Raw genomic sequence first — 27,186 nt, 5'->3', positions numbered from 1 at the left:
CAGCTTTTGCCTTCTATCATCTCTTTCTCATTTTCTTTTTTTAAAAAATATTACTTATTTATTAATTTGAGAAACAAAGAGATTGAGAGCACGTGTGGGGGGGAAGAGTAGAGGGGGAGGAAGAAGCCGATTCCCTGGGACACCTAACCCACTGAGCCACCCAGGTGCCCCTATTTGTCATTTTCTATCTCTGTTGATTTCCTGCATCCCCCGTTTCTCAAGCAAGAAAGGACTTTTTTTTCCCCCTTAAGATTTTATTTATTTATTCATGAAAGACACAGAGAGAGAGAGAGAGACAGAGACACAGGCAGAGGGAGAAGCAGCAGGCTCCCTGCAGGAAGCCTATGTGGGACTCGATCCCGGGACCCCAGGATCACGCCCTGGGCCGAAGGCAGGCCCTGCCCTCAACCGCTGAGTAGCCCCTCCCCCCCGCCCGGGCTCCCCAGGAAAGGACTTAAGGGATAGCATGACCCTCACCAGGAGGCTCTGAGGTTTGTGGTTCTTGGCGCCCTCCGATGGCAGCAGCAGCTGCATCTCCTGCTCCCTTGAGCTCTGGCCACTGAACAAGTATCTGGCCCACAGAGGGCGTCTCCCAATGCGTGTTGACCAAGAAAGCTGTAAAGATCTAACTTTACAGTTAGAGTTTTCAGTGATAACATAGAATTAAAGCAAAATAAATAGCATACTATTGCTTTTAAGGAATAAGATTCCGGGTGCCTGGGTGGCTCAGTCAATTGAGCATCTGCCTTCCACTGGGGTAGTGGGCTCAGGGCCTGGGAGGGAGCCAGGCATTGGGCTCCCAGTGGGGAAGCTGCATCTCCCTCTCCCTCTGCCCCTCACCCCTGCTCGTGCTCACTCTCTCTCTCAAATAAATAAATAAAATCTAAAAAAAAAAAAAAATAAGATTTTTAATTGAGCATTTCCAAGAATACAGAAAAAAGAAATAATGATGGACATCTATATACCCACAGATATTTCAACTAGATTTGGGTACCTTCAGGCTATTAAGAAAGTGTTCCAACAGAGAGTAGCTTGCACTTTTCAGAAGCAGAGAGCACTAAGATCGGAGGCATCCCTAATGACTCAAATGACATTGACTCAATTCCCTAAGCGATCTGTGTATCTATTTCCTCCTGTGTAAACTGGGCATAATAATAGTATTTATTAGAAAGGGTTGCTAGAGTAAAAATCAACAGTAACTGACACACTGTTAAGTGCTCAATAAATGTTAATTATCAGGGCACCTGGGTGGCTCTCAGTTGGTTTTGGCATAGGTTGTGATCTTGAGGTCGTGGTGTCAAGCCCCAAGTTGGGCTCTGCATTCAATGTGGAGCCGGCTTGTCCCTCTCCCTCTGCTCTGCCCACATCCTCACCCGGAGTACGTGCTTGCTCTTTCTCTAGAGTAAGTACAATCTTAAAAAAAAAAAAAAAAAAGTGTTAATCATCATTTTAAGCTTACTACTTTATACTTGCTGACAAATGATAAAAGACCATAATCAAGAACCACAGCAGCACTGCCGGGATGTACTTACAATTATACAGATCTTTGCATAAACCTGGGGGGAAGGTAGGCAGTCACCTTCTAGTCACAGGACAATTTTCTGGCACCTAGTGGTATCGTGTGTTGAAGAAGGGATTTATTTTCTATCCACACAAATTCCCACTTTGGGTTAATAGCACAAGGCTGGGTGGGAGTATATAATCCTTAAAGGTGATTTCAGTTATGTACTGATAAGCTGGAGTCCTCCTGTACATCTTGACCATATTATTTTAAGAGGTAGAAAAGGAAAACTATCCAGTTTAAAACCACTTAAAAAAAACCACTTAATTCAAGTTAATATTTTAAAAAAGTTAATTGTGCAAAACTATGTTAGTAAGGGGTTAAGAGTAGGTGCTAATAAAGACAGTTATGAGACACTGCCTGAAAAAGGAGCTTTCTCTTAACACTATTGGCTGGGGTATAAATTACTATTTAAAAAAAATCATATTTAAGTAGGTTCCATGCCCACCGTGAGACTTGAATGCATGACCCTGAGAACAAGAGTCACATGCTCTACTACTGACCTAGCCAGGTAGCCCCGCAAGCTGGTATTATTTTATACTTGTATCCCTTGGACACAGTAAATCTACATCTAGAAATTTATCCTAAAGAAACACAAGCATAAAGACAAATGTGTAAGACATTCATTGTAGCTTTGTAATAAAATGGCAACAAAAAAGCAACCTACCAGAAACAAAATTTAGAAGTACTCCAAAGGAAAATACTAAATAGTAGACATTTGGACATGATAAAATGATGATGCTAGTATGAAAACTGATTTCCCACATTCTTTAAGCCTATAGTCAACCAAATTAAGCCTGAGAAATGCTCAGCCACTTGCACATCTGGGGCTAGTCCATACACTTCTCATTGAGGTTTCTTTCAAAGACGCTTTTGTGTGCTTTCTCTTCTGTGTGTGCTGCTTTAAATCTGGGGGTTTATTCTCACAAACTTAACAAATGACTAAGTTTTTTCAGTTTTATATTAAATATGTACAGAACACCTGCAGAATCAGCAATTCCATTCAAAAGCAAAGTCTTATGACAGGAAATAAGGCTGATCATTGTACTTCTAGTACAAATCCAAAGCTTGCCTCATTCATGTGGGAAAAGCACTGAACACATTAAGTGCCAAGCCCGAGGGTCTCCTCAAAATTAACTAGTGAAACAGCACAGCTGCTGCCTGGCGATGGTATTGCAGTGATGCTCATTTTAATAACAGGCACTGGCCTGACATCTCGACCATCAAAGTAGGTACTCAGTTTGCAATATAAGGGACCCTCCTAGCCCAGTGTTCAAGGTGTGAGCATCATCGTCAGCTTGTCAAAGTGCATATTCTTGAGTCCTATATCCTAGATCTGCCAAATCAGAAATGCACCTTTTTTTTTTTAATTATTTATTTATTTATGATAGTCACACAGAGAGAGAGAGAGAGAGGCAGAGACACAGGCAGAGGGAGAAGCAGGCTCCATGCACCGGGAGCCCGACGCGGGATTCGATCCCGGGTCTCCAGGATCACGCCCTGGGCCAAAGGCAGGCGCTAAACCACTGCGCCACCCAGGGATCCTGCACCTTTTTTTTTAAAGATTTTATTTAATTATTCATGAGAGAGACAGAGACACAAGCAGGCTCCTCACAGGAGCCCAACATAGGACTTGATCCCGAGTCTCCAGGATCACTCCCTGGGCCAAAGGTGGCACTAAACTGCTGAGCCACCCGGGCTGCCCAGAAATGCACCTTTTAAAAAGTTCTCCAGGTGTCTACAATTCCTACATGTTTTGAGAACCACTTCTCTAACTACTTCTAATTTCTCCTTAAAGCGAAACCCAGTACAACTATAAAATACTCCAGAAGAATCACATTTGACATTTACTATAAGAAATGATTTGCTATAAGAAGGCCTCTCCTTCTCCCCCAGCTTGTGCTCTCTCTCAAATAAATTAAAAAAAAAAGGAACTGATTTTAAAGATTTACTTATTTTAAAGATTTACTTATTTTAGAGAGTGCATGAGAGTGAGCGGGGGAGGGGAGGAGGGAAAGAGAGAATCTTAGGCAGACTCCCTGCTAAGTGTGGAGCCCAATGGGGCGGTGGGGCGGGCTTCATCTCATGACCCTGAGGTCACCACCAGAGCTGAAACCAAGAGTTGAACACTTAACCTAGTGAGCCAACTAGGTGCCCCAGAAATGGTTTTATTTTTATTTATTCATTTTTTAAAAAAAGATTTTATTTATTCATGATAGAGAGAGAGAGAGGCAGAGACACAGGCAGAGGGAGAAGCAGGCTCCATGCTGGGAGCCCGACATGGGACTTGATCCCAGGACTCCAGGATCGTGCCCTGGGCCAAAGGCAGGCATTAAACCACTGAGCCACCCAGGGATCCCCCCAGAAATGGTTTTAAATAAAACTTTATTGGGGTGAATGGGTGGCTCAATTGGTTAAGTGTCCAACTCTTGATTTTGGCTTAGGTGGTGATCTGGAAGTTGTGGAATGCAGCCCCACATCGATCGGATTCTGGGCTCATGCTTTCTCCTTCTCCCTCTGCCCCCCAACTCCACTCGTGCACTATCAAAGAAAGAATGAAAGAAAGAAAGAAAGAAAGAAAGAAAGAAAGAAAGAAAGAAAGAAAGAAAGAAAAAGAAAGTCCTTTAAAAAAATACAAATAAGGGGATCCCTGGGTGGCGCAGCAGTTTGGCGCCTGCCTTTGGCCCAGGGCGCGATCCTGGAGACCCGGGATCGAATCCCACATCGGGCTCCCGGTGCATGGAGCCTGCTTCTCCCTCTGCCTGTGTCGCTGTCTCTGCCTCTCTCTCTCTCTGTGTGACTATCATAAATAAATAAAAATTAAAAAAAATAAAAATAAAAATTTATTAAAAAATAATTTAGAGGGGCACCTGGGTGGAGCAGTTGGTTAAATCTCCGACTCTTAGTTTCAGCTCAGGTTGTGCTCTCAGGGTTATGAGATCGAGCCCCCTGTCAGGTTCTGTGCCAGCAAGAGTCTGCTTGGGGACTCTTTCTTCCTCTACCTCTGCCTGTCCAAGCCCGCACCACCCAAATAAATACATTTGGAAAAAATCACTTTAAAAATATATAAAGTTGTATTTGAAAGAGTCAACAAATGTTGACTTTTGAAAGCATTCAAGGTTACAGGTAATGGCCATAGGATATAACAGAGAACTGAGCTCAAAGTCCCAAAACATGGGTTTATCACTTAGGTCCTTAGATTTAATGGTTTTCTTATTGTATTCATAAAGAAAGATCACAAAATAACAGACATTTCTTTAAAGAAGCCATCCAGATGGTCAACAGACACATGCGAAGCTCTTCATTACTTATCATCAGAGAAACACGAATCAAAACTACAATGAGGGATCCCTGGGTGGCGCAGCGGTTTGGCGCCTGCCTTTGGCCCAGGGCGCGATCCTAGAGACCCAGGATCGAGTCCCACGTCGGGCTCCCTGTATGGAGCCTGCTTCTCCCTCTGTCTGTGTCTCTGCCTCTCTCTCTCTCTGTGACTATCATAAATAAATAAAAAAAAAAAGTTACATAGGTTTTATAAGAGCATGCACACTAAGAATTTGGACTCGAGGCTGTGTGGCTCAAAACAGTTGTAGTTGCAATCATGGCTTCTAAAACATGAAATTTTCCCAAGAATAAGATTATCATATGATTCCTTGAAATTATTTATGTATGATGAATCTTCTTTTATTTTTTTTTTTAAATTTTTTTTTTTATTATTTATTTATGATAGTCAGAGAGAGAGAGAGAGAGGCAGAGACACAGGCAGAGGGAGAAGCAGGCTCCATGCACCGGGAGCCTGATGTGGGATTCGATCCCGGGTCTCCAGGATCGCGCCCTGGGCCAAAGGCAGGCGCTAAACCGCTGCGTCACCCAGGGATCCCCGATGAATCTTCTTTTAATTGTTGAAAGTAAATCAAGTTGGAAAAGACAGAAAGGGATTTAAAATTCTATAGAGGTAAAAAAAAAAAAAAACTACAATGAGATATCACCTCACACAGGTCAGAATGACTAAAACCAAAACCACAAGAAACAAATGCTGGTGAGGATGTGGAGAAAAAGGAACTCTTGCACTGTTGGTGGGAATGCAAACTGGTGCAGCCAATGTCAAACTCTATGAAATTTTTTCAAAAAGTTAAAAATACAACTATCCTATGATCCAGTAGTTGCACTACTGGGTATTTACCCAAAGAATACAAAAACACTAATCCAAAGGGATACATGCACACCCATGTTCACAGCAGCATTATTTACAATAGCCAAGTTCCAGAAGCAACTAAGTGTCTCATTGATTGATGAATGGGTGAAAATGTGGTATATACACATAATGGAATATTATTCAGGCATAAAATAGAATGGAACAAGCACCGGTGGGGCCCCGAGCTGGGGAGGGGGGTGCTGGCGCCACCCAGAATTTTGCCTGCTGTCCACAGGGCCTGTGCCCCTCCTCCCTGTCCAGACCCTCCCCACCATAAGCACTCCTGGGGCCAGTTCCCAGACCTGCCAGCCTGGCCCACGAGCACCTGTCCCCTCGCTTTCCTGGGACCTACTTGGGCAGGCATCCTCAGCATCCCGGGCCTGGGGTTTTTTGGGTCACCCTCACTCCTCAGCAGTTGACTAGATGAGCACAGGGCTCCATTATCCTACCCCCCCGCCCCCGCCCGCCCCACTTTTGGGGGATGTGGAAGGCCTCTGCTCTCCACTCACCTGCCTGCCCACCCTCTCAGCTGGGGACTGTGGCATTCATGAGTACTTGACCTAGGGAGCAGCTTATCTGAGCCTTAATAGAGAAAATACCATAAAAACTATAGAGCTCTCGCTCTTAAATAAAATCTTTACAAAAATGTAATCTTACCAAATGCAACATGGATGGAACTAGAGTAAAATGCTAAGTGAAATAAGTCAAAGAAAGACAAATACTGTATAATTTCATTCATATGTGGAATTTTAAAAAGCAAAATAAGTAACGGGGAAAACAAGAGAAATCAAGGAACAGATTCTTTTTTAAAAGGTTTGAGAGCGAGCAAGCAAGAGCACACTCAAGCAGGGGGAGCAGCAGAGAGGGGAGGGAGAAGCAGACTCCCAGCTGAGCAGGGAAATCAATGCGGGGCTGGATCTCAGGATCCTGGGATCCTGAACTGAGCTTCCATGCATCCTCAGATTTTTTTTTTTTTTTTTTTAAGATTTTATTTACTCGAGAGAGACACAGAGAGGGAGAGAGAGGCAGAGACACAGGCAGAAGAAGAAGCAGGCTCCATGCAGGGAGCCTGATGCAGGACTCGATCCCGGGACCCCAGGATCACCCCCTGGGCCGAAAGCAGGCGCACAACCGCTGAGCCACCGGGGCTGCCCTCAGATTCTTAATTATAGAGAATTGAGGGCTAAAAGAGGGAAGGTGGGTTGGGGTATGGATTAAATAGGTGATGAGGACTGACTGGGTAGTGTGTGGAATTACTGAATTACTATGTTGTACACCTGAAACTAATATAACACCGTATGCTAGCTGGAATTAAAAACTAAAAAGAAATTTAAAAAATTAAAAAACTCATGATGAGGAAAACATAAATCAGAATTGTTAAGGCTCAACTTCACAACCCCAACACCAAGAGTCACATAGCTCCAATGTCTGAGCCAGCCAGGTGCCCCAGTGGTCTTAAGTTTACTTTCCCCTGAATTTAACATAAAACCTAGTTAATTCATCGATAGGTCATTCACTCATCACTAAACAAACATGAAGGCCCTACTCTATTGCAGGAACTCTGACAGGTAAGAACACACAGGGAAGCTCTTAGGACTGGGAAATGGAAAAATATTCAAGAATGGCTTAAAAAAAAAAAAAACCCTTTAAACATTTTCTCACTTGTCAGAGCAACCCAGTTTTATCTAAAAGTTTGAGAATTTAAGTAATTTGCCTGAGTTCTTTACCACCTACTATATACCCTAAGAGTAACCTCAACCAAGAATCATCTAAGAGCTTCCTAAAAATGAAATATTGGGACACCTGGGTGGCTCAGTGGTTAAGTGCCTGCCTTTGGATCAGGGCATGACCCCAGGTCTGGGGATCAAGTCCCCCATCGGGCTCCCTGCCAGGAGCCTGCTTCTCCCTCTTGGTCTCTGCCTCTCTCATGGATAAATTAAAAAAAAAAAATCTTATTAAAAAAGAAAGAAAAGAATCTTAGACTCTATCCTAGATCTACTGACTCATTCGCAGTTTATCAGGATTGCCAGGTGACTCTTATGCATGTTAAAATTTTAGTTACTTGGCTCTACTGCCCATTATTCTAAGAGGTACAGGTGGGATGGGCCTGAAACAAGTTTTAAGATGCCCTTGGAGGCACCTGAGTAACCAGTTGGTTGGATGGCCAACTTTTGGTTTCAGTTCAGGTCATGATCTCAGGGTCCTGGGGTAAGGTTCTGCCCTCCGCAGAAATCTGCTTCAGGGTCCTCTCCCTCTGCCCGTCCTCCTGCACTTACTAAAAAAAAAAAAAAATGATGGCCTTAAAGCAACAAAGCAATGAAGAGAACTGCAGAAAAGTGATTGAAGTTGGGAGTTCTAGAGAGAATATAGCTCATCCCAGGCCATGATAAGCACACTGAGGTTTCCACAACGTAGTAGAGATATAGTAGTTTATTTTTATTTACTTATTTTTAAAAGTAGGCTCCATGCCCCAGTTTGGAGCCCAACACAGGGCTTGAACTCAAGACTCTTGAGATCAGGACCTGAGCTGAAACCAACTGATGTTTAACCAACTGCGCCATCCGGGTGCTCCTAAATTAATAAATCTTTTTAAAAAACACAAAAAAATTGGGATGCTTGATGGGTTCAGCCACCCAGGTTCCCTGATACAGAAGTGGTAAAAAAGTATAAATTTACATTTTTGAAGGGAAGGATGTGGAGTACAGTGGAGAATCACGGTTTTTTGAGAACCAGTAAGTTTTAATTTTTTTGAAGAATTTATTCATAGAGAGAGAAAGAGAGAGAGAGAAGTAGAGGGAGAAGCAGGCTCCACGCAAGGAGCCTGGCGTGGGACTCAATCCTGGGACTCCAGGATCACGCCCTGAGCTGAAGGCAGGCACCCAACAGTTGAGCCACCCAGGGATCTCCAAGTTTTAATTTTTTAAGTAATTTCTACACCCAACGTGGTACTTGACCTCACAACACCTCGAGCCTCATGCTCTACCGAGCTAGCCAGGCACCCAGATAATCAGTACGTTTTAAGTATTTTATGTGGCCTACTCGCAGAAATTTTTCAAGTTTGCTAATCAGAATGAGCTTTTATAAAATTCACCTGCACTTCCCATTTCAGACTAAGATCCTAAGGCTCTTCAAAGGAATAAGTACTTCATTTTAGCACAAAGAGGAACCAGAATCTACCTTCTATTTAGTGTTTTAAAGTTAAGAGTTTAACACTTAAGAGAACTGACAACTCAGGGAGATGGGGAAACTGGGGTGAGCATTTAGGAGGGCACTTGAAGCAAAGAGCACTGGGTGTTGGATGCAACTCTGAATTCTACCTCTGAAACTAGTAACACAATATATGTTAATTAAACTTTAATTAGCATTTCAAAGTCTATCTTACTTCAAACAGAAAACTTTGGACTATAATATAGCCCTTGGCACAGACCTATGGGCAACTTTCATCAAAAGCTGTTAAAAATCCCAAGTAAAGAATATGTCTAAGGTACTAGTGAATAATATAAAATGATAATGTTCTTCTGGGAGCAAGATAACCAGCTTTATTATAGAACTGTGTCTAGGGACGGCTAATGTACTTCATGTAGCATTTACTTCAAATATCTAAATTTGAAATGTACTTACACCTCTGAAAATTTGTGTCATCTTTTTTCTACAAACCACTGTTAGTGGAGAAGTAACGTTGACTATCATCTCTAATTCACAAGTGAGGAACAAGAGGGGCTGTGGACTTGCTGTTAGTTATCTGAAAAGCAGAGGAAACTCAAAGCTATAATCATTTTATCTTATTAAAGATTTTATTCATTAGAGAGCGAACACATGCACGTGAACAGAGGGGGTAGGGACAGAGGGTGAGGCACACTCCCCTAAATGGGTAGCTGGACAGAGCTCAATCCCAGAATGCCAGTATCATGACCTGAGCTGAAATCAGAGGCTTAACTGCCTGAGCCACCCAGGCACCCCAAAGCTATAATCATTTTAGCTCCTCCACTTGTTTGCTGAATGCATTTATTGAGCTGGGCTTTAGCATCATGCCCAAGGCATACAGAGATTCAAGTCCTAACGATACCATGAAACCTGTGGTTGTCATGATTATATGTACACATACGGCTGTCAATCAGGCTGTTTTTCACACACTAAATACTGTATTTTAGCAACAGATTTTTCTTTGGTGTTCTATGTCCTGGTTATACCCATGGACATTTTATTTTTTGTCATCTTGTTTTCCTGTTATTTCCCCATTCTTTACTAGAAAATCATTTTGTTATCCTTTTAAAAATGTTAGTTCAGAAAAAAAAGGCTGCATCTATGTTACTATTTTGTTGCTCTATTCAGAACTGTGAAGTAAAATAAAGTTAGGGACAAAAGTTTTGTTCACCTAATTTAAAAGTTTTGAACACAAAACACAGCTTTATTTAAATAAATACAGAAGCAGAAAAATAGGAGAAAAGGAGAAAAAAAGGGACAGTCTAGAAAGGAAAAAGAAACATTAGTAAGGTTCTTAAATTGGTCCATCTAATCACAGCCTTCAGAAAGGCTAAGTTTCAAATTAATAATTCACAACTCTCACTTTTCAGCTAGAATTATTAAAGCAATAATTATCAAATAATAAAACATAGAAAGGGCCATGGATTGTCTACCTAAAGTATAGAGATCACAGAACTGCCTTAAAATACAAAGAAAATATTTTTATTTGTGTAACAAAGACTCTAAGAAATGATGACACAATCAAGTTTAACAGAATTGATGTCAAGACACGAATAGGTCTGAAAAGGTATAAATGATTAATAACTGTTTCATCCAACTTTCCCTCAAATTAGGGGACATCTCTGATACATTCTGACTGAATCCTAAGTGTGATGTATTCAGATGATTCATTCCAAGATGGTTCCCTTCAATTAGTCCTCAGTATCTCTCTTTTTTTTCTTTTTCTTCTTTTTCTCTGGACTCTGAAAATAACAAACCAGAATGCTTTTTAAAGAGCTGTAAATGTATGGGTTAGTAAAAATAACTTTTCCTATAAAAAGCAAAGTCGATCTATATCCTTTGAAAATAAATTTGGGTTAAAGATTAAAACCTAAAACTGTAAGTATCACCTCTATGAAAATCTGTAGCAAATATTCTCTCTCTTCCTCAAAGTAAACCCAGTTTATAGTAAGATTCTAGGTTTGGGAATGGCCTTTTTAATAATATTTTTATTTTTTTATTTTTTTAATATTTTTATTTTTACTGTTCCATCAATGAAAACCATCTTAACTGCCCGCTCATTTCTAATACATAGAGTATAAAACAATACAGAGACCCCACCCATGCCAACAAAACAAAAACATACCGCAATTGCTGTGCTGGTACAAGGTTCTTCCTCAGAAAGTGGTTCTTCCTTAATGTGTTTCTTTTTGTCCTTCTTTTTCTTCTTCTTCACAGACGTCTCCGGTTCTTCCACCACTAGTACTCCTTCTCCTTCTTCTTCCTCTTCTTCTTCTTCTGTTGCTGCTGGGGCTTCTTCAACTAAATGGGGTTAAGTATACAGACACAACAATTAACACTGTGTCAGACCTCACTTTCCTGACCTCTTACATATCAGTTTTTTCCCATAATTCTGGTTATCCAATAGGGAGCCTGCTTCTCCCTCTGCCTGTGTCTGCCTCTCTCTCTCTGTCTCTCATAAATAAATGAATAAAATCTTTTAAAAAATAAAGATTTAAAAAAATATTTTATTTATTCATGAGAATACACAGAGAGGAGAGAGAGAGAGAGAGAGAAGCAGGCTCCATGCAGGGAGCCCGATGTGGGACTTGATCCCGGATCTCCAGGATCAGGCCCTAGGCCGAAGGCGGTGCTAAACCACTGAGCCACCTGGGCTGCCCGTAAGTAAAATCTTTAAAAAAAAAAAGAAGAAGAAGAAGACTCAGTAATAGGTGCATCTCATTAGAAACTCATTCACCAAAAATTTATTTAGCACTTACTAAATAAGTGCCAGGCCATACCCTAGCCAACTGGATACAACAGGACATAAAAAGAAATTCCTGTCCTTATTTATCTTTTTTATTAGTAGAGGGGGAAAAACGATAAAACTACACAATATCTTACACAGTAATCAGTGCTAAGAATAAAAACAAAGCAGGAAGAGGAACACTAAGAACAGTAATGCATATGGCTACTTCAGAGAGGATAGTCTGACAACACCTGGAAGAGGCAAAGGAGTGAATGACGCACCTATCCTGAGGAAAAACATTCCAGCCAGAGAGAAGAGTAAATGCTAAGGCTATTCCGGGAGAGAAGCAGAGTTGGAGAGTAACAAGAAATAATGAGGCCAGTATGGCTGGCGGAGAGTGAGCAAGGAGTAAAAGTAGATCAGTGTTAAAGGGAGGTAGCACTGTGACTGCTACATTAAAAAAAAGCAGTGGTGGGTAAGAAGAATAGTTACATTCTGGAAATATTTTCAATGTAGAATTGAATTGAATTTGTTGCTAGAATAGAACTGGCTGGCTAAGTTGGTACGAGCATATGACTCTTGATCTTGGAATTTTAAGTTGGAGCCCCACATTGACTAGAGATTTCTTAAAAATAAAATCTTTTTTTTTTTTTTTAAAGATCACTTGTTGCCAGAATACGTTTGGGTTGTAAGAAAAAGTTAAATGCCACAGCAACCAGAACTGCCATTTATAAGACAGAAAAATTTGTGGAGGAACAAACAGACTGAGAGTGACAAAAACAGAGGAATATTAGTTTGAAAAGCTCACTGTATATACAAGTGGAGATACGAATCTGGAGTTGGTTGTTTCAAATGCTATTAATTGGCTTAGGGATCACCTTACTATTCAATAAGTAAATAGAAACAGAGGACTTAAATAACTTGTTTATCTTTTTTTTTTAAATTTTTTATTTATTTATGATAGTCACAGAGAGAGAGAGGCAGAGACACAGGCAGAGGGAGAAGCAGGCTCCATGCACCGGAAGCCCGACGTGGGATTCGATCCCAGGTCTCCAGGATCGCGCCCTGGGCCAAGGGCAGGCGCCAAACCGCTGCGCCACCCAGGGATCCCTTGTTTATCTTTCTTTCAGCCAGGTCAGGAATCCACATTTGCTGATAGTATACTTTTGACCACAAAGCTATTTAGAAACAAACAAAAATTTTTTTAAACAAACCAAATATTACTTTAATGCCTGCTTTTCCTGCTATACTAGCCGGTAGGCATTCAATACAGGTACTACTGGCAAATGGGGTTACTTGCTTTCCAACTTTCCAAGATAGCCCAGTCCATCAGAGAGCACCTATTAAATATTACTATAATGATAGGGTACTCAATGTTATTACTCTAGTCTATTCTATACAATAGAAACGACTAATTTAGAAAGCATGAACTTTTTTTCTTGTATCTTAAGCTGATTCTCAAAATAATTCCTATGGTAGGAACTAAAATTTGGTACGCTCAGCTTAATATGTGATTCCATATATTCAAAGAAATGCTTCTCTGAGATGCTTGGGTGGTTCTGTCAGTTAAACATCTGCCTTCAGCTCAGGTCATGATCTCAGAGTCCTGGGATCAAGCCCCAGGATGGGCTCCTGGCTCAGCGGGAGGAGTCTACTTTTCCCTCTCCCACTCCCCATTTATGCTCTCTCACTCATTCTCTGAAATAAAACCTTTAAAAACAAACACACACCATTACCTTTTATTTATTTATTCATGAGAGACACGGAGAGTGAGGCAGAGACACAGGTAGAGGGAGAAGCTGTCTGCCCACAGGGAGTCTAATGCAGGACTCAGTCCCAGATCCCGGGATCACGCCCTGAGCCAAAGGCAGATGCTTAACCACTGAGCCACCCAGGTGTCCCACACCATTAACTTTCAATATGGGTAGCTTCACAATAAAGTTTAATGGCATGTATTTCCCCAAGACTTATGAAGTCTGTCTTTCTTAAAGAATAAGAATATAAACAACATTTTAAAACTTCAAGGGCAGCCCCGGTGGCTCAGGGGTTTAGCGCCTGCCTTCCGCCCAGGGTGTAATCCTGGAGTCTCAGGATCGAGTCCCACGTCAGGCTCCCTGCATGGCACCTGCTTCTCCCTCTGCCTGTGTCTCTGTCTCTCTCTGTGTGTCTCTCATGAATTAAATAAATAAAATCTTAAAAAAAATAAAAAATAAATAAAACTTCAAACTGACCTTTAATTTTAATCTTGGCTTTTTTGGCCTTCTTTTCGATAATTTCATCTTCTTTATCCACCTGTTCGATCTTGCGTTTTTTAGAACAGGTTGGCAGTGTGGAGTCACCAGAAGGATCATAAGTCTTCACTTCACTGAAAGAATCAAAGAACTATAAAAAATCTCTACAAATACTTGTAACTGAAATAATTCTAAAGAAGTTTAAAGGAAATGCCATTAAATAATACTTACATAAGCATACAATGCTGTCTCATTTAGTGGCTTTGGGGTAGTTTATGAAAACTACTAGTTTCCAAAAGGTAAAGAGGTTATCAACCATATTTTCCAAGTAAGTCAATCACACTTCAAGAGAAGTGGTGAGCTAAAATGAGTTTTTCTTTTTCTTAAGATTTTATTTATTTATCCATGAGAGACACACACAGAGAGAGAGAGAGAGACACGCAGAAACACAGGCAGAGGGAGAAGCAGGCTCCAGGCAGGGAGCCCGATGTGGGACTCGATCCCGGGTCTCCAGGATCAGGCCCTGGGCTGAGGGCAGCGCTAAACCGCTGAGCCAACCGGGCTGCCCTAAAATGAGTTCTGATTTAAATCAGTAATCAGTGTGATGACTACGGCATAGAAAAATATTTTATTTATTTATTTATTTATTTATTTATTTATTTATTTATTTATTTATTTATTTTTTAAAGATTTTATTTATTTATTCATGAGAGACAGAGAGAGAGAGAGAGAGAGAGAGAGAGGCAGAAACACAGGCAGAGGGAGAAGCAGGCTCCATGCAGGGAGCCTGACATGGGACTCAATCCCGGGTCTCCAGGATAAGGCCCTGGGCTGAGGGCAGCACTAAACCGCTGAGCCACCCGGGCTGCCCTAGAAAAATATTTAATCAGTATGAGGAAAAATGGCAAAAATCTCTTTATACCAAATGACTATCCTAGAAAGTAAAAACTGAAGCAACTCAAGTTTCAGAACATAGGGCAATTCAATAAAAAACAAAATACCTAAATCAAGTTAACAGAATACTTCATCACAAAATCCCCAAAGGCAGAAGAACAAGGGGATACATATGGATAAAGATTCCCTAAAAGGCTACGCTTGCTTTTGTTCTAATGTGGCAGAAAAGTAAAAACTCAACGTACTAAGTGCCTAAAATAACAAGAAGTAATCTCATAATTGTGTTTAAACATGTGTTTAAAGTAACAAGCAGGGACAGCCCGGGTGGCTCAGCGGTTTAGCGCCACCTTCGGCCCAGGCGTGATCCTAGAGTCCTGGTATCGAGTCCCATGTCGGGCTCTCTGCATGGAGCCTGCTTCTCCCTCTGCCTCTGCCTCCGTGTGTGTGTCTCTCCATGAATAAATAAATAAAATCTTAAAAAAAAAAAAAAAAAGTAAAGTCACAAGCATAATGGCATATTAAGAAACTGTTCAAAACAAGGTAAGGAATGTTTCATTTATTTGTAGATTTAAGGTCGCTTATTTATTTATTTACTTATTTTTTAAAATGATTCTATTTATTCATGAGAGACACAGGCAGAGGGAGAAGCAGGCTCCATGCAGGCAGCCTGATGTGGGACTCGATCCTGGGTCTCCAGGATTACGCCCTGGGCTGAAGGCAGGTGCTAAACCTCTGAGCCACCTGGGCTGCCCGGTTGCTTAATTTTTATACATTAAAAACATTTATAATAAAAAACAAAGATCCATACTTATCAACTAAAGACCTCAAGTCAGACTTAAAAAATCACAATATATATATATATATATATATATTATATAGTCATTGTTGAAAACTTGGAAAATTCCTAAAACATAAAGTTAATGTCCATAGTGGGAACACTTTTGATTTCCTTCCAGAATAAAGGAAGTAGTTTTTCTAAATATGTACATTTAAATACATATATGAATATTTAAAGTAAGATTTTACTCCTTGCCCAGTTTAAAATCTTACTATTAAAATTCTTAAGGAATTATGGGTCCTGAGCGAGAATTTATGGGTTAATGACTATTTAAAGAATCCGGAGACATACTGTAAAAGTGCTTCCCAGAAATGGTGTATTACATTCTACTTCCATCACATTACCAGCATTGAACATTACCTCAAATAATAACCAAACTACCAGACCCTAACACATATCTTTTGTTAATTTCATGGTGAGCTCTCAGTATTTTATTATTATGTCTTTTAGCTATTTTTAGACTTTTCTGTCTTTTAAACCGGTTTCATTGTGGATTAACTATGAATTGATTTTCTGTTGATAGATGGTATACTATATCGAAACTATGAATAACAAATATTTACTTTCAACATCTGAAAATGAACTAGTTAAATATTAAGGGGGGAAAAAGCCAAGGGGTGCCTGGCTGGCTTGGCTGAAGGAGTATGTGACTCTTGATTTTGGGGTTGTAAGGTACCTATAGAGAGATTACCTGAGAGGAAAGCCAAAATATATGTTATATGTATATTTATTACAATGTAAAAATATATTTATATGATTAAAAATTAGAAATATGGAAAACTATAAATAGCAAAGAAAAAATTAGAGACGTTGAATTTAAGCAAGCATTTAAGGAAGGGTTAGGCAGAGGGAGAAGCAGGCTCCCTGCAGGGAGCCCGACGTGGGACTTGATCCTGGGTCTCCAGGATTATGCCCTGGGCCGAAGGCGGCCCTAAACCGCTGAGCTACCTGGGCTGCCCACAAACAGAAATTTTTAATCCATCCTCCCCCAAATGTACTCACCTTTTATGTTCGTATTTTTCTGTTTTTGCTAATGCTTTTCCTGTTCCACTTATTTTCCTTATCTAAGAAAAGATATCAATTTTTGGTAAATATAAGGGAAACTTAATAGCAGGAACAAAAAATATTAGACATACTAAAATGTATAATAAAATAAAAACTGCTTAGTAGGTGAAATGAGTAAGTACATAAACTACTTAAAGTTTATGAATTTTTGATAACACTTCTACAATAAACAGGATGTGTCCTTACCCCTCTATCTTCCAAGGTCCTCAACCTGGCCTCTAATTTGGCTCTGTTCTCAACTCCCATTGCAGAACTGGAATCTTCACCAAAAGCATCGTACCGGATAGCCAAAACAGTTTTGGCAGCCAGCATTCGAGAAATCTAATAGAGAACTTGAAGTTAGAGGCATTTAAAGTATACCCCAAGTTGAGATGTTAAAATCAATAACTGATTCATGAGAAAATAGGAGCATTACATCAACTCTTTCATTCTAGGATTTTTTAAAATCAAGAAATGTAATACAATTCAAACCACCTTTTTTTTTTTTAAGATTTTATTCATTAATTCATTCATGGGGTGGGGGGCAGAGACATATGCAGAGGGAGAAGCAAGCTCCAAGGGGATCGATCCTGGGACTCGGGGATCATGCCCTAAGCCAAAGTCAGACGCTGCTGAACCGCTGAGCCACCCAGGCATCTCTTAAGCCACCTATTTTATGTCTGAATCTCTCTCAATGGCTAACTGGTTATATACAAAACCCCATTCGTTCTGTTGGATGAGATAATCTTGCAGTAGTTCATGTCTAAAACGAGCTCAAAATATCCTAATGTCTTCCTTTAATTTCTACTCAGTGACCTTAGTTCCACACCATGGAGATCATCTGGAAAATGTATAGCCCCTTTTAGGTTAATTAACAATGCATCAACCCCTTTCATCAATCTGCTCTGAATTTTAGAACATTTCAGGTTTTTTTTTTTTAAACATTTCAGTTTCTGTTAATTTATATGCCCTTACCAAAAAGCTTGAAATTGCTTAAGTCTCAGCTTTCCCATCTGTAAAAGATACCCTGTATCTCACAGGGCTATTAAAAGGATTCATGTAGGGGATCCTTCAGTGGCTCAGCGGTTTGGCGCCTGCCTTTGGCCCCGGGGTGTGATTCTGGAGTCCTGGGATCGAGTCCCACCATCGGGTCTCTGCGTGGAGCCTGCTTCTCACTCTGGTGGTGTCTCTGCCCCCCCCCCCCATGAATAAAATCTTTAAAAATAAGTAAGAGGATTCACGTAAGTCCTACTAAGTGTTGAGCAGTGTATGGTTATTATTTTATAATTCATAAATGATGCTAAATTGATTTCCTGCCAGAAAACTTCCGATTCATTCCCCATTCATCAACACATAGATTCTAGAAAACTCCTAACACAGCAAAAGAAAATGGCTTTAAATCAGTAATACTTTATCATTAAAAAAAAAAAAAATTTTTTTTAAAGTAAGCTCTACACCCAATATGGGGCTGGGAACTTACAACCTCATAATCAAGAGTTGCACGCTCTGCTTACTGAGTCAGCCAGGTTCCCCCAATAACACTTTATGTTATTTTCTTTCATTACACAAAAGTGCTTTTATAGCTCAAGAAATCATCATTCTCTAATGAAAAAGAAGCAGTAGAAAAATTTACTCCATCCTATAGAGTAGGGAGGAAATGAGTTATCTGGAGGGGAGAAAAAAAAGAAAAAATGACCGGTCTCAGGAGAAATACATCTCACCTTTCCTTTGTGTTTGGGACTTGTCTGGCCTACAAGTGAAGCATGATAAATGAGACCATACTTTGGGGTATCTCGTCTAGACTTGAGGGCTCTGAAGAGTGCCTTTTCTGCTCCAAGAATTTGAACTGTAGAAGCTGCATGTTTGGCCAAATTCAAAAGAGAACCTTCAAAAGAAAAGAAGTAGTTACAAGGATTGCAATTCCAAGTATTTAAAAAGTTCCATGTGTTAAACACAAGACATATAGTCGAAGTATAATAGCCACCAGAGTAAATAAAAATCTGATACAATACAGATTCTATAGTCTGGGACTCCCTAGAAAGCCTCAGCATTTGTGATTCAACCATGCAGCACTATAAGCAGAGGCTTACAATGAATGCTTATGCTAAACTGAAGGTTAAGCCTATTAGTTCAATTATACTTATTTGACAGAGAGACGGTATTAACTACTCTACATGCTATTAGCATACCAGCAGGATTTTAGACACCAAGTATTCTACTTTAGATATGGAAAAAAAACATAAGAGTGAACAGACACTCATAGGACAGACATCTCAGCAGAAAAACCATGTGATAACTTTCTCACACTTTATCTGTTGTTTACAATATGAATGAGGAGATATGCTTGTAAGTACACTGATCAGGTATAAAAAAAGTTGCTGCTTTATTAGATTTACTATACAGATTTTGTCAGAACAGACCCCCAATATTAATGCTCAACGACTAGATATGTATTTAAAATTGAACACACACTTCTGTTAATCCCTGCATCTCTTACCACAAAAGTTTGGTTAAGCCTACGAAAATATGGATGCAAACAAAACCAACCAGATAATCCCAATTTTGCAGCTGAGGGTATTTGGATGGCATATCTATCTGTATAATGATGTAGTTATAGGTAGGTGCTATTCTAGTTTAGACACTTTGATGTAGATGATACATTAAAATATTCTATGATGGAGTGTAACAATGACTCCAACAATAGTACTTAACTCTATTTGCAAATGTTCAATTATACAGTATTTTTGGTAACATACCTTCTTTGTAACATCACCATATATACATCTTAAGTTTCATTATAAATTCATTAAAAAGATTTTGCATGTCAAATATATTAAAATTAGCATATTCAGTAGTGAACCAGATTCTCAAACAAGGGAATGTATCACCTGTTGTGAGAACTATTTAATCTGATGAGGGTGAGGGTTTTTTTCGAGGGGAAAGGGCGGAGGGAAAGACCATTTTAAGCAGGCTCCATGCCCAGAGCAGAGCCCAGTGACTGGGCTCAATCTTACAACCATGAGATCATGACCTGAGCCAGAATTAAGAATCAGATGCTTAACCAACTGAGCCACCCAGGTACCCCTATTCTGGTAAGTTTCTAGTAGTGGACACATTAACTGATTTCATTCTGCATTCATCTGATTATTCTCATTAATGCTAAAAAACTTCTGACAACGGACCACAAGTGTCTCAGAAGAGGTAGTGACTAAAGATGCCATCATTATCCAAAAGGAAATCAGGCATACACATTAGAATCATCATTGAACACTAACTTGGTCCTTAGTTCTCAGCTATAACCAACTACTTCTATTTATTACCTAAAATTTCTAATGAATATAATTTGAAGATGAAAAAAATAACCCTAAGTAGAAAACAATCTAAATATCCCTGTTTATAAGTTACATTAAAATCATCACCTGCATGAGCAATGAGCCGTGCTCCCACTAATTCCCCAACCATGACTGTAACATTCGGTGCAATGGCCATCATTCGATTTTGTAGATATTCATAGAGCTGAGTTCTATATTCTGAAATTTCAATTACCTAGTATAAGAAACAAAATGAACACATCATAAATTACTTGTGTAAAAATCATATAAAAACCACATGTCTTTACACACTGGAGCCCTAAACTATCATAGGTCAGCCATGTAATCCCGGAACAATGAACCATTCTTTATCTCAGTTTCCCGTTTTAATGGATTTTATGAGATAATAAATGTAAAACAACCCAATACACTGCCTAAAAATGCTAGTCAATATTACGGTTATTTTTTAAAGCTCCGAGGCTAGACACTGGTCATCCTCTTTGTGATTCTTTTTTGTGCATATGATTTTAAAATATTTTGTTTTTAAGCATCTCTACACGAATTGTGGGCTAGAACTTACAACTCCAAGGTCAAGAGTGACATGCTCTACGGACTGAGCCAGCCCTCCTCTTTGTGATTCTTGTTTAGCTATCTCCAAATGAGGAAAAAAGAGCACTTGAGGCTATAAACATAAAGGCTAGAAATAAGTAACTCAATCTTTATTTGTCTTAATGAATTTATAATTCATTATCCAGACAATGCTAACAATACAAATAAATTAGATGGTATTTTTCAACCTACTTCAGTATGTATTTCCCCCTTGAAATATATAAGTCAAGATGGCATCAGATGAGGTAGTGACTGAACACCCTCATATTTATCAGGTGAGTAAGCTTAAAAATCATCATTGCCATCAGAAAATTATTACATAGCCAGTCCCACCAAAAGTAATTTCCCCATGTGTATAGTTTACCTGAGTGCAGAGATGCAAAATGTTGCAAATATCCTCTTCTGAAACCTCTGTTCCCATGGAGATCTCTGCAGCTGCTTTCACTTCTGCTTCAACTTCCTCTGGCAGTAATTCAGAAAGTTTGGCTGAGGCATAATTCTTCCTATCGCCTATGGAATGTTTGCAGAGGATGAGGGAGAATCACTCTTCAACAAATTATATAAAATCCAAATAGTCAAAAAAGAAAAAGTAGAGAGAAGCCAATGAAAAGGATGCCTAAACAAAACAAAAAGCTAACAAGTTTGACTTACTAATTTCCCTTATGTAAGGCCTGATTTTTAGAGATTAAAATCTCTCCCCATCTCCCTCCAAAAAAGATATAAAATAGAATTAAAAACAAAATACTACATAAAATAGGACTAATGATATTATAACAGGCAATTTGTAGCTAAGATTTTACTAAAGCCTGTGCCACTAATTCTTGGGGTGGTAATACGGTAATGTAGTATAACCCTGGGAAGTCCTATATGTTAACAATGCTTAAGTTGTTCTGCTAATATTACTGTACTACTGGCACAGGATACAACACTAACAGTACGGACAGCACTATTTTTAGTAGCATATTCCAGGTCCAGTTGCCCGTATTAATGGTAAACTTACTATGGGATACATTTCACCTTAAGAAGCCATTTTAAGAAAAACCAAATCAGAGAACCATGTTCTCTGTTGTACAGGCCATTGAAGTCAAAGTCCAAGTTAACTGTTTCTAACAGACACTAATACAGCTACACACCCAAAATACATGTAAGTTGTAAGAAACTCTGAGAAGCTTAAGGAAAAAAAATTACTAAAAAAAAAGAAAAACAAAATTCCTATAACTCATGTTGTGGGATTAAAAAAATTGTTATTTTTCAATGCTTTAAAAGATTAAGTTAAAAAATAAAGGATTAAGTTACTCACCGACTTTCTGTAAACACTTGCAGTATGTCAGGTTATCTGAAATAATTTTTCCTAATTCAGGGAAATGCCAGCCATACCATTCTCTACACCGCATAATGTAGTTGTTTAGCTCTTTGTCTAAGTCATCTAACAAGGCTGCAGTAGATTAAAATGAAAAACAAAAACAAAAAAAAACAAAAAAAACAAAAAAAACAAAACTTAAAAGGGCTTTAAAAAATTATAAAATATACATAAAATCTACCATTTTAACCATTTTCAATTGTCGGTTTCGGTGCAACAATCACCCACTACCCATTTCCAGAACTCTTTCATTATCCCAAGGGAAAAGTCTGTAAGTACTAAACAATAACACCATATCCCCACCTTCCCCCCATCTCCTGGTAATATCTTTTACTTGTGGCCTTTATGAATTTGCCTGTTCTAGGTACCTCATAAGTAGAATCACTCAACAGTTGTCTTTTTTGTGTGGCTTATTTCTCAGCATGTTTTCAAAATTCATCCATTTTGTAACATGCATCACAATTTCATTCCTTTTTGGGATCCCTGGGTGGCGCAGCGGTTTGGAGCCTGCCTTTGGCCCAGGGCGCGATCCTGGAGACCCGGGATCGAATCCCACATCGGGCTCCCGGTGCATGGAGCCTGCTTCTCCCTCTGCCTATGTCTCTGCACCTCTCTCTCTCTCTCTGTGACTATCATAAATAAATAAAAATTTTAAAAAAATGTTAAAAAAAAACCAATTTCATTCCTTTTTAAGGTCTAAAGATAATAATTATTATGTGTATATACCCTATTTTGTTTATCCATTCATCTGTTTGTGGGTATGTGGATTATTTCTATCTTTTGGCTACTGCAAATAATGCTGCTACAAACACAGATGTGTATGTAATTGTGTGTACCTGCTTTCAATTCTTTGGAGTATATACCCAGAAATGCAATTGCCATTTAAAGGAATTTTTAAAATTGGAAACTGTTAAGAGTTGATTCACTTAATAATATGGAAGAATGACCTATTATAAAGCCAAGTTAAAAAAAAAAGCAGAAGTACAACATAATAGATCCTATCTATTGATTTACTTCATGGAAAAAGACAAATCTGTTAACATCACCAATGTTAATTTATATTATCTCCAACTAGTCAAATTAGGAGTGGCTTCCCTTTTCTATTCTGCATTTTCCAGCTTATTTACTTCACCAATGAAAATTCTAGGGGCACCTGGGTGGCTCAGTGGGTTAAGCTTCTGCCTTCAGTTCAGGTCATGATCTCAGGTCCTGGGATCAAGCCCCACATCAGGCTCCCTGCTCAGTAGGGAGTCTGCATCTCCCTCTCCCTCAGCTCCTACCCCCCATTCATGCCTCTCAAATAAATAAAATCGTAAAACGAACAAATAAAAACCCACGAATCTCCTTTTCTTCCTCACTGATAAAATCATAAAAGATATAGTTTAGCAGCAAGAAAAAGTCATGATGAATAGACAGATCAGACTTTACATGTACTATACTTACAAATTGCCTGAACAATCATGGTGTCCACTTTATCAGCACTAAATTTCAATCTATATCGGGACAAGCTGGATATAAGAGGGGAAAATAAGAAGTTATTGATAGCATCTATGAAACTAATTAACATCTTAAGATACTTTTTAAAACCCAAGTCCCTCTCCTAGGAGCTGTATGTTAATTTTCCCAATATAGGAAACCATTTGAACAAGAATATGCAAAAATCAGGAAATACACATTTAAAAAGAAAATACACAGGTCCTATATGTGTCCTATATGTCTGAAACATGAATTTGTCAAACAGGATAATGCTGTTTAGTACAAATCATTTGGTTCATATATTATTTTTACAATGCTTTATATCAGCAGGTAAATAGAAAGTCATGAAGGAACAGTATTATACAAAACTTTTTCTTAATCTTGGCACTGTTAACAATGTAGGCCTGATAATTCTTTGTTGTAGGGGCATAGGGCCTATTCTGTGCATTGTGGATATTCAGCAATATTCCTGGCCTCTATCCATTATGTTAGTAGAGACATGACCCCACTTGTATCAATTAAAAATGTCTTTAGATGTTGCCAAATATCCTCTAAGGAAAATTTAATTGTCAATGATTAAGGAACCACTACTCTTATACAATGTCAATCACAAACTTGGATCTTAACTCAGTTTAGCAGTTCCTGTGCTCTTAAAAATGCTCGTTACAAAGTTATTCTTGACTTTCATGCATTTTGCTCATCTTTGTAACTCAGCAGCTTTAACCCTTTCACTGATTTATGTTATTTTTTGTACAAAAGTACAAACCTCTGTTTATTCCTTTAATCTAAATTTAACCATCCTTTTTTTTCTTAAAGATTTTCTTAAAGATTAAAGACGCAGAGAGAGTCAGAGACACAGGCAGAGGGAGGATAGCTCCATGCAGGGAGTCTGCTAGGAGACTCGGTCCCAGAACTCTGGGATCACACCCTGAGCCAAAGGCAGAGGCTCAACTGCTGAGCCACCCAGGCGTCCCTTAATGTATCCTTTTTAACTGTATTAATAATATAAAGGGCTATTTTTGATAGTGCTCTAGTATAAAGTTACATAGGTTTTAAGTAGTCTACTTTTAATCTTTCTCAATGAAAAACCCTGTTATTTTAGCAATTTCATAGAATGCCAAGCTTTTCAGAACACATTATAGTACAGAGAAATGCCTATTCTTTGGGTAAACATAGTAAGTGAGTGAGCTCTTTGCATTATAAAGAGCCAGTAAAGGGGATCCCTGGGTGGCTCAGTGGTTTAATGCCTGCCTTTGGCCCAGGGCACGATCCTGGAGTCCCAGGATCGAGTCCCACGTCAGGCTCCTGGCATGGAGCCTGCTTCTTCCTCTTGTGTCTCTGCCTCTCTTTCTCTATGTCTATCACGAATAAATAAATAAATAAATCTTTAAAAAATAAATAAAAATAATGAGTCAGTAAAAATCAATGTAAAACAAACATTACAGATACAGAGGGAGACAACAGCAGATGAAAAATCTGGGGGAGATGAAAAGATGGAAGGACAGCAAATGATTCAGCAGACATCAGAGAGGGGGGAAAAGGCCCAAGAATTGTGGGACTCAACAAAAAATAGAGAATGCCTATGATGAGGACTGCCTGGATTTCAATCCAGGCTTTATCACTTAGCAGGTGAATGGACTTTGGGCATCATATTCATTAGAAAATGAGGATATTACTACTTTCCTCATAAGATTATTATAAGAATTAAATTAGTAATTGTAGTATGCTTAAAGTACAGTGCAATACAACTGTTTATTAAACAGCAATAAACTGACTATTTTCCAGTAAATCTCACCTGTGTGCCAAACCAAGACACATAGCTGCCATTTCACGTGGTTCTACCCCAGGGATTAATCCGTCCATCTGGGAACGGATTCCTCTCATAAGTTCATTAACAACAGGACTATGGATACAACTGAGATTCAGCTTTTCCTGTGAGAACAAGAATATCTGTATTAATGAAATAAAGTTTTCCTAAAACCATTATTTTTTTTAAATTTTATTTATTTATTCATGAGAGACACAGAGAGAAGGCTGAGACACAGGCAGAGGGAGAAGCAGACTCCCTGCAGGGGCCCGATGTGGGACTTGATCACAGAACCCAGGGATCATGCCCTGAGCCAAAGGCAGATGACGCTCCACCGCTGAGACACCCAGGTGGCCCTCCTAAAATCATTTACATATTAAAATAGCAGATTTAAGTATTTCTCATTTTAAAAAATTGTATTTCCCATTATTTCACATTTTTCTGTTTGTAGGAAGAACACTAAATGCAGATTCTTTTTGATAAACACAGAACAGTACTGTAAATGTACCTTCTCTTATGATTTTTCCTTTTTAAATAGGCTCCATGACTGCGTAAAACCCAACATGGGGCTTGAATTCATGACCCTGAGAGCAAGATCTGAGTAAATATCAAGAGTCAGATGCTTAAGTGACTGGGCCACCCAGGTGCCTGATTTTCTTTCTTTTTTTAAAAAAAGACTTATTTTGAAGTAACCTCTATACTCAATGTGGGGCTCAAACTCACAACCCCTGAGATCAAGAGTCACACATTCCACCTACTGAGCCAGCTAGGCACTCCTGATTTTCCTAGTAACATTCTTTTCTCTAACTTATTTTAAGTTAGAGATGTAGTAAGTTAAGATTGTAATATCTAATACACATACAAATACGGGTTAACTATTTGTTATGGTAAGATTTCTGGTCGATAGTAGGCTTTCAGTAAAGTTTTGAGGAATCAAAAAGTTATACACAGAAGCTTTTTTTTAAAGAAACCATTTTTTTAAAAGACTTTATTTATTCATAGAGACAGAGAAAGAGAGAGAGAAAGAGGGAGAGGGGCAGAGACACAGGCAGAGGGAGAAGCATGCACCATGCAGAGAGCCTGATGTGGGACTCGAATCAGGGTCTCCAGGATCGAGTCCAGGCTGCAGGCAGCACCAAACTGCTGCGCTACAGGGGCTGCCCTACACAGAATTTTTAAAAATGATTTCATTTATTTATTTGAAAGAGTGTGTGGGGCAGGAGAAACGGTGAGGGACAAGCAGACTCCTGACGGAGCCTGACACAGGGTTCAATCTCACAACAGAAGCTGAAACCAAGGGATATCTGAGTGGCTCAGCGGTTGAGTGTCTGCCTTTAGCCCAGGGCATGATCCTGAAGACCTGGGATTGATTGAGTCCCACATCGGGCTCCCTGCATGGAGCCTGCTTCTCCCTCTGCCTGTGTCTCTGCCTCTCTCTTTCTGTCTCTCATGAATAAATTAAGAAAAAAAAAATCAGGTCTTTAATTCTGTTGCTAGAAAAAGAAATGTGACTAAACAAAAACATAGCAGGATATACATACTGTTAACATAACTCTGGTGGCAAGGTTAAAACGAATTTTTACTACTTTTGGGGACATTAATATTTTCTACAATGAATAGGTATTACTTGTATGTTCTTAGCCCTGATAATCATATTGGAAATCAATTATTCTGTAGCCTAGGGAAAAAACATCAAGTATGAGAACTTACAACAAACAACTCCATACAAAGGCTAGGCTTTGTAGTCACCAATGCTATATGGTGAGTTCTGATTGGCAGGCATGAAAAATATTTACCTTTATGACCCCTCCTAGTTTAGCATCAGCTACAGCCAGGGGCTCATGGGCTTCTTTTACTATTTTCTTCAGAACTTTCTTCAGCTGTTTATTGATTTTGCCTTCCATCAGAGCTGTAAATGCTTTTTAGAAAAG

The 27,186-nt window shown here is 39.2% G+C and overlaps 1 protein-coding gene and 2 non-coding genes across 8 annotated transcripts in view; all 3 read right to left on the bottom strand.

The window, feature by feature from the left end:
• Window positions 1-10,417: 10,417 nt before the first annotated feature.
• The window catches only part of NOP58 (NOP58 ribonucleoprotein), a 29,642-nt gene continuing 12,873 nt past the window's right edge, over window positions 10,418-27,186 (bottom strand). For all 6 annotated transcript variants that reach the window (XM_055345367.1, XM_055345368.1, XM_055345371.1 and 3 more), the window contains 12 exons: window positions 27,052-27,173; window positions 25,244-25,380; window positions 23,416-23,480; window positions 21,913-22,047; window positions 20,977-21,122; window positions 20,112-20,238; window positions 18,414-18,577; window positions 16,900-17,034; window positions 16,651-16,712; window positions 13,917-14,050; window positions 11,083-11,258; window positions 10,418-10,699 (listed from right to left, as the gene is read on the bottom strand). In XM_055345367.1, coding sequence (XP_055201342.1) covers window positions 10,649-10,699; window positions 11,083-11,258; window positions 13,917-14,050; window positions 16,651-16,712; window positions 16,900-17,034; window positions 18,414-18,577; window positions 20,112-20,238; window positions 20,977-21,122; window positions 21,913-22,047; window positions 23,416-23,480; window positions 25,244-25,380; window positions 27,052-27,173 — 1,454 coding nt within the window. In that variant the 3' untranslated portion in view covers window positions 10,418-10,648. The remainder of the gene's footprint in view (window positions 10,700-11,082; window positions 11,259-13,916; window positions 14,051-16,650; window positions 16,713-16,899; window positions 17,035-18,413; window positions 18,578-20,111; window positions 20,239-20,976; window positions 21,123-21,912; window positions 22,048-23,415; window positions 23,481-25,243; window positions 25,381-27,051; window positions 27,174-27,186) is intronic.
• Window positions 19,880-19,963, bottom strand: LOC129523102 (small nucleolar RNA SNORD11). Its single transcript, XR_008667061.1, has one exon. It is a non-coding gene; the product is annotated as a small nucleolar RNA SNORD11 (small nucleolar RNA).
• Window positions 20,841-20,919, bottom strand: LOC129523103 (small nucleolar RNA SNORD11B). The gene has a single exon (XR_008667062.1). It is a non-coding gene; the product is annotated as a small nucleolar RNA SNORD11B (small nucleolar RNA).

The sequence above is a fragment of the Nyctereutes procyonoides genome, unplaced genomic scaffold, assembly GCF_905146905.1.
Source record: "Nyctereutes procyonoides isolate TBG_1078 unplaced genomic scaffold, NYPRO_anot_genome, whole genome shotgun sequence".
NCBI classification, from domain to species: Eukaryota; Metazoa; Chordata; class Mammalia; order Carnivora; family Canidae; genus Nyctereutes; species Nyctereutes procyonoides.
Note: the sequence above shows the minus strand (reverse complement) of the source record. Positions and strands in the feature narration are given on the sequence as shown.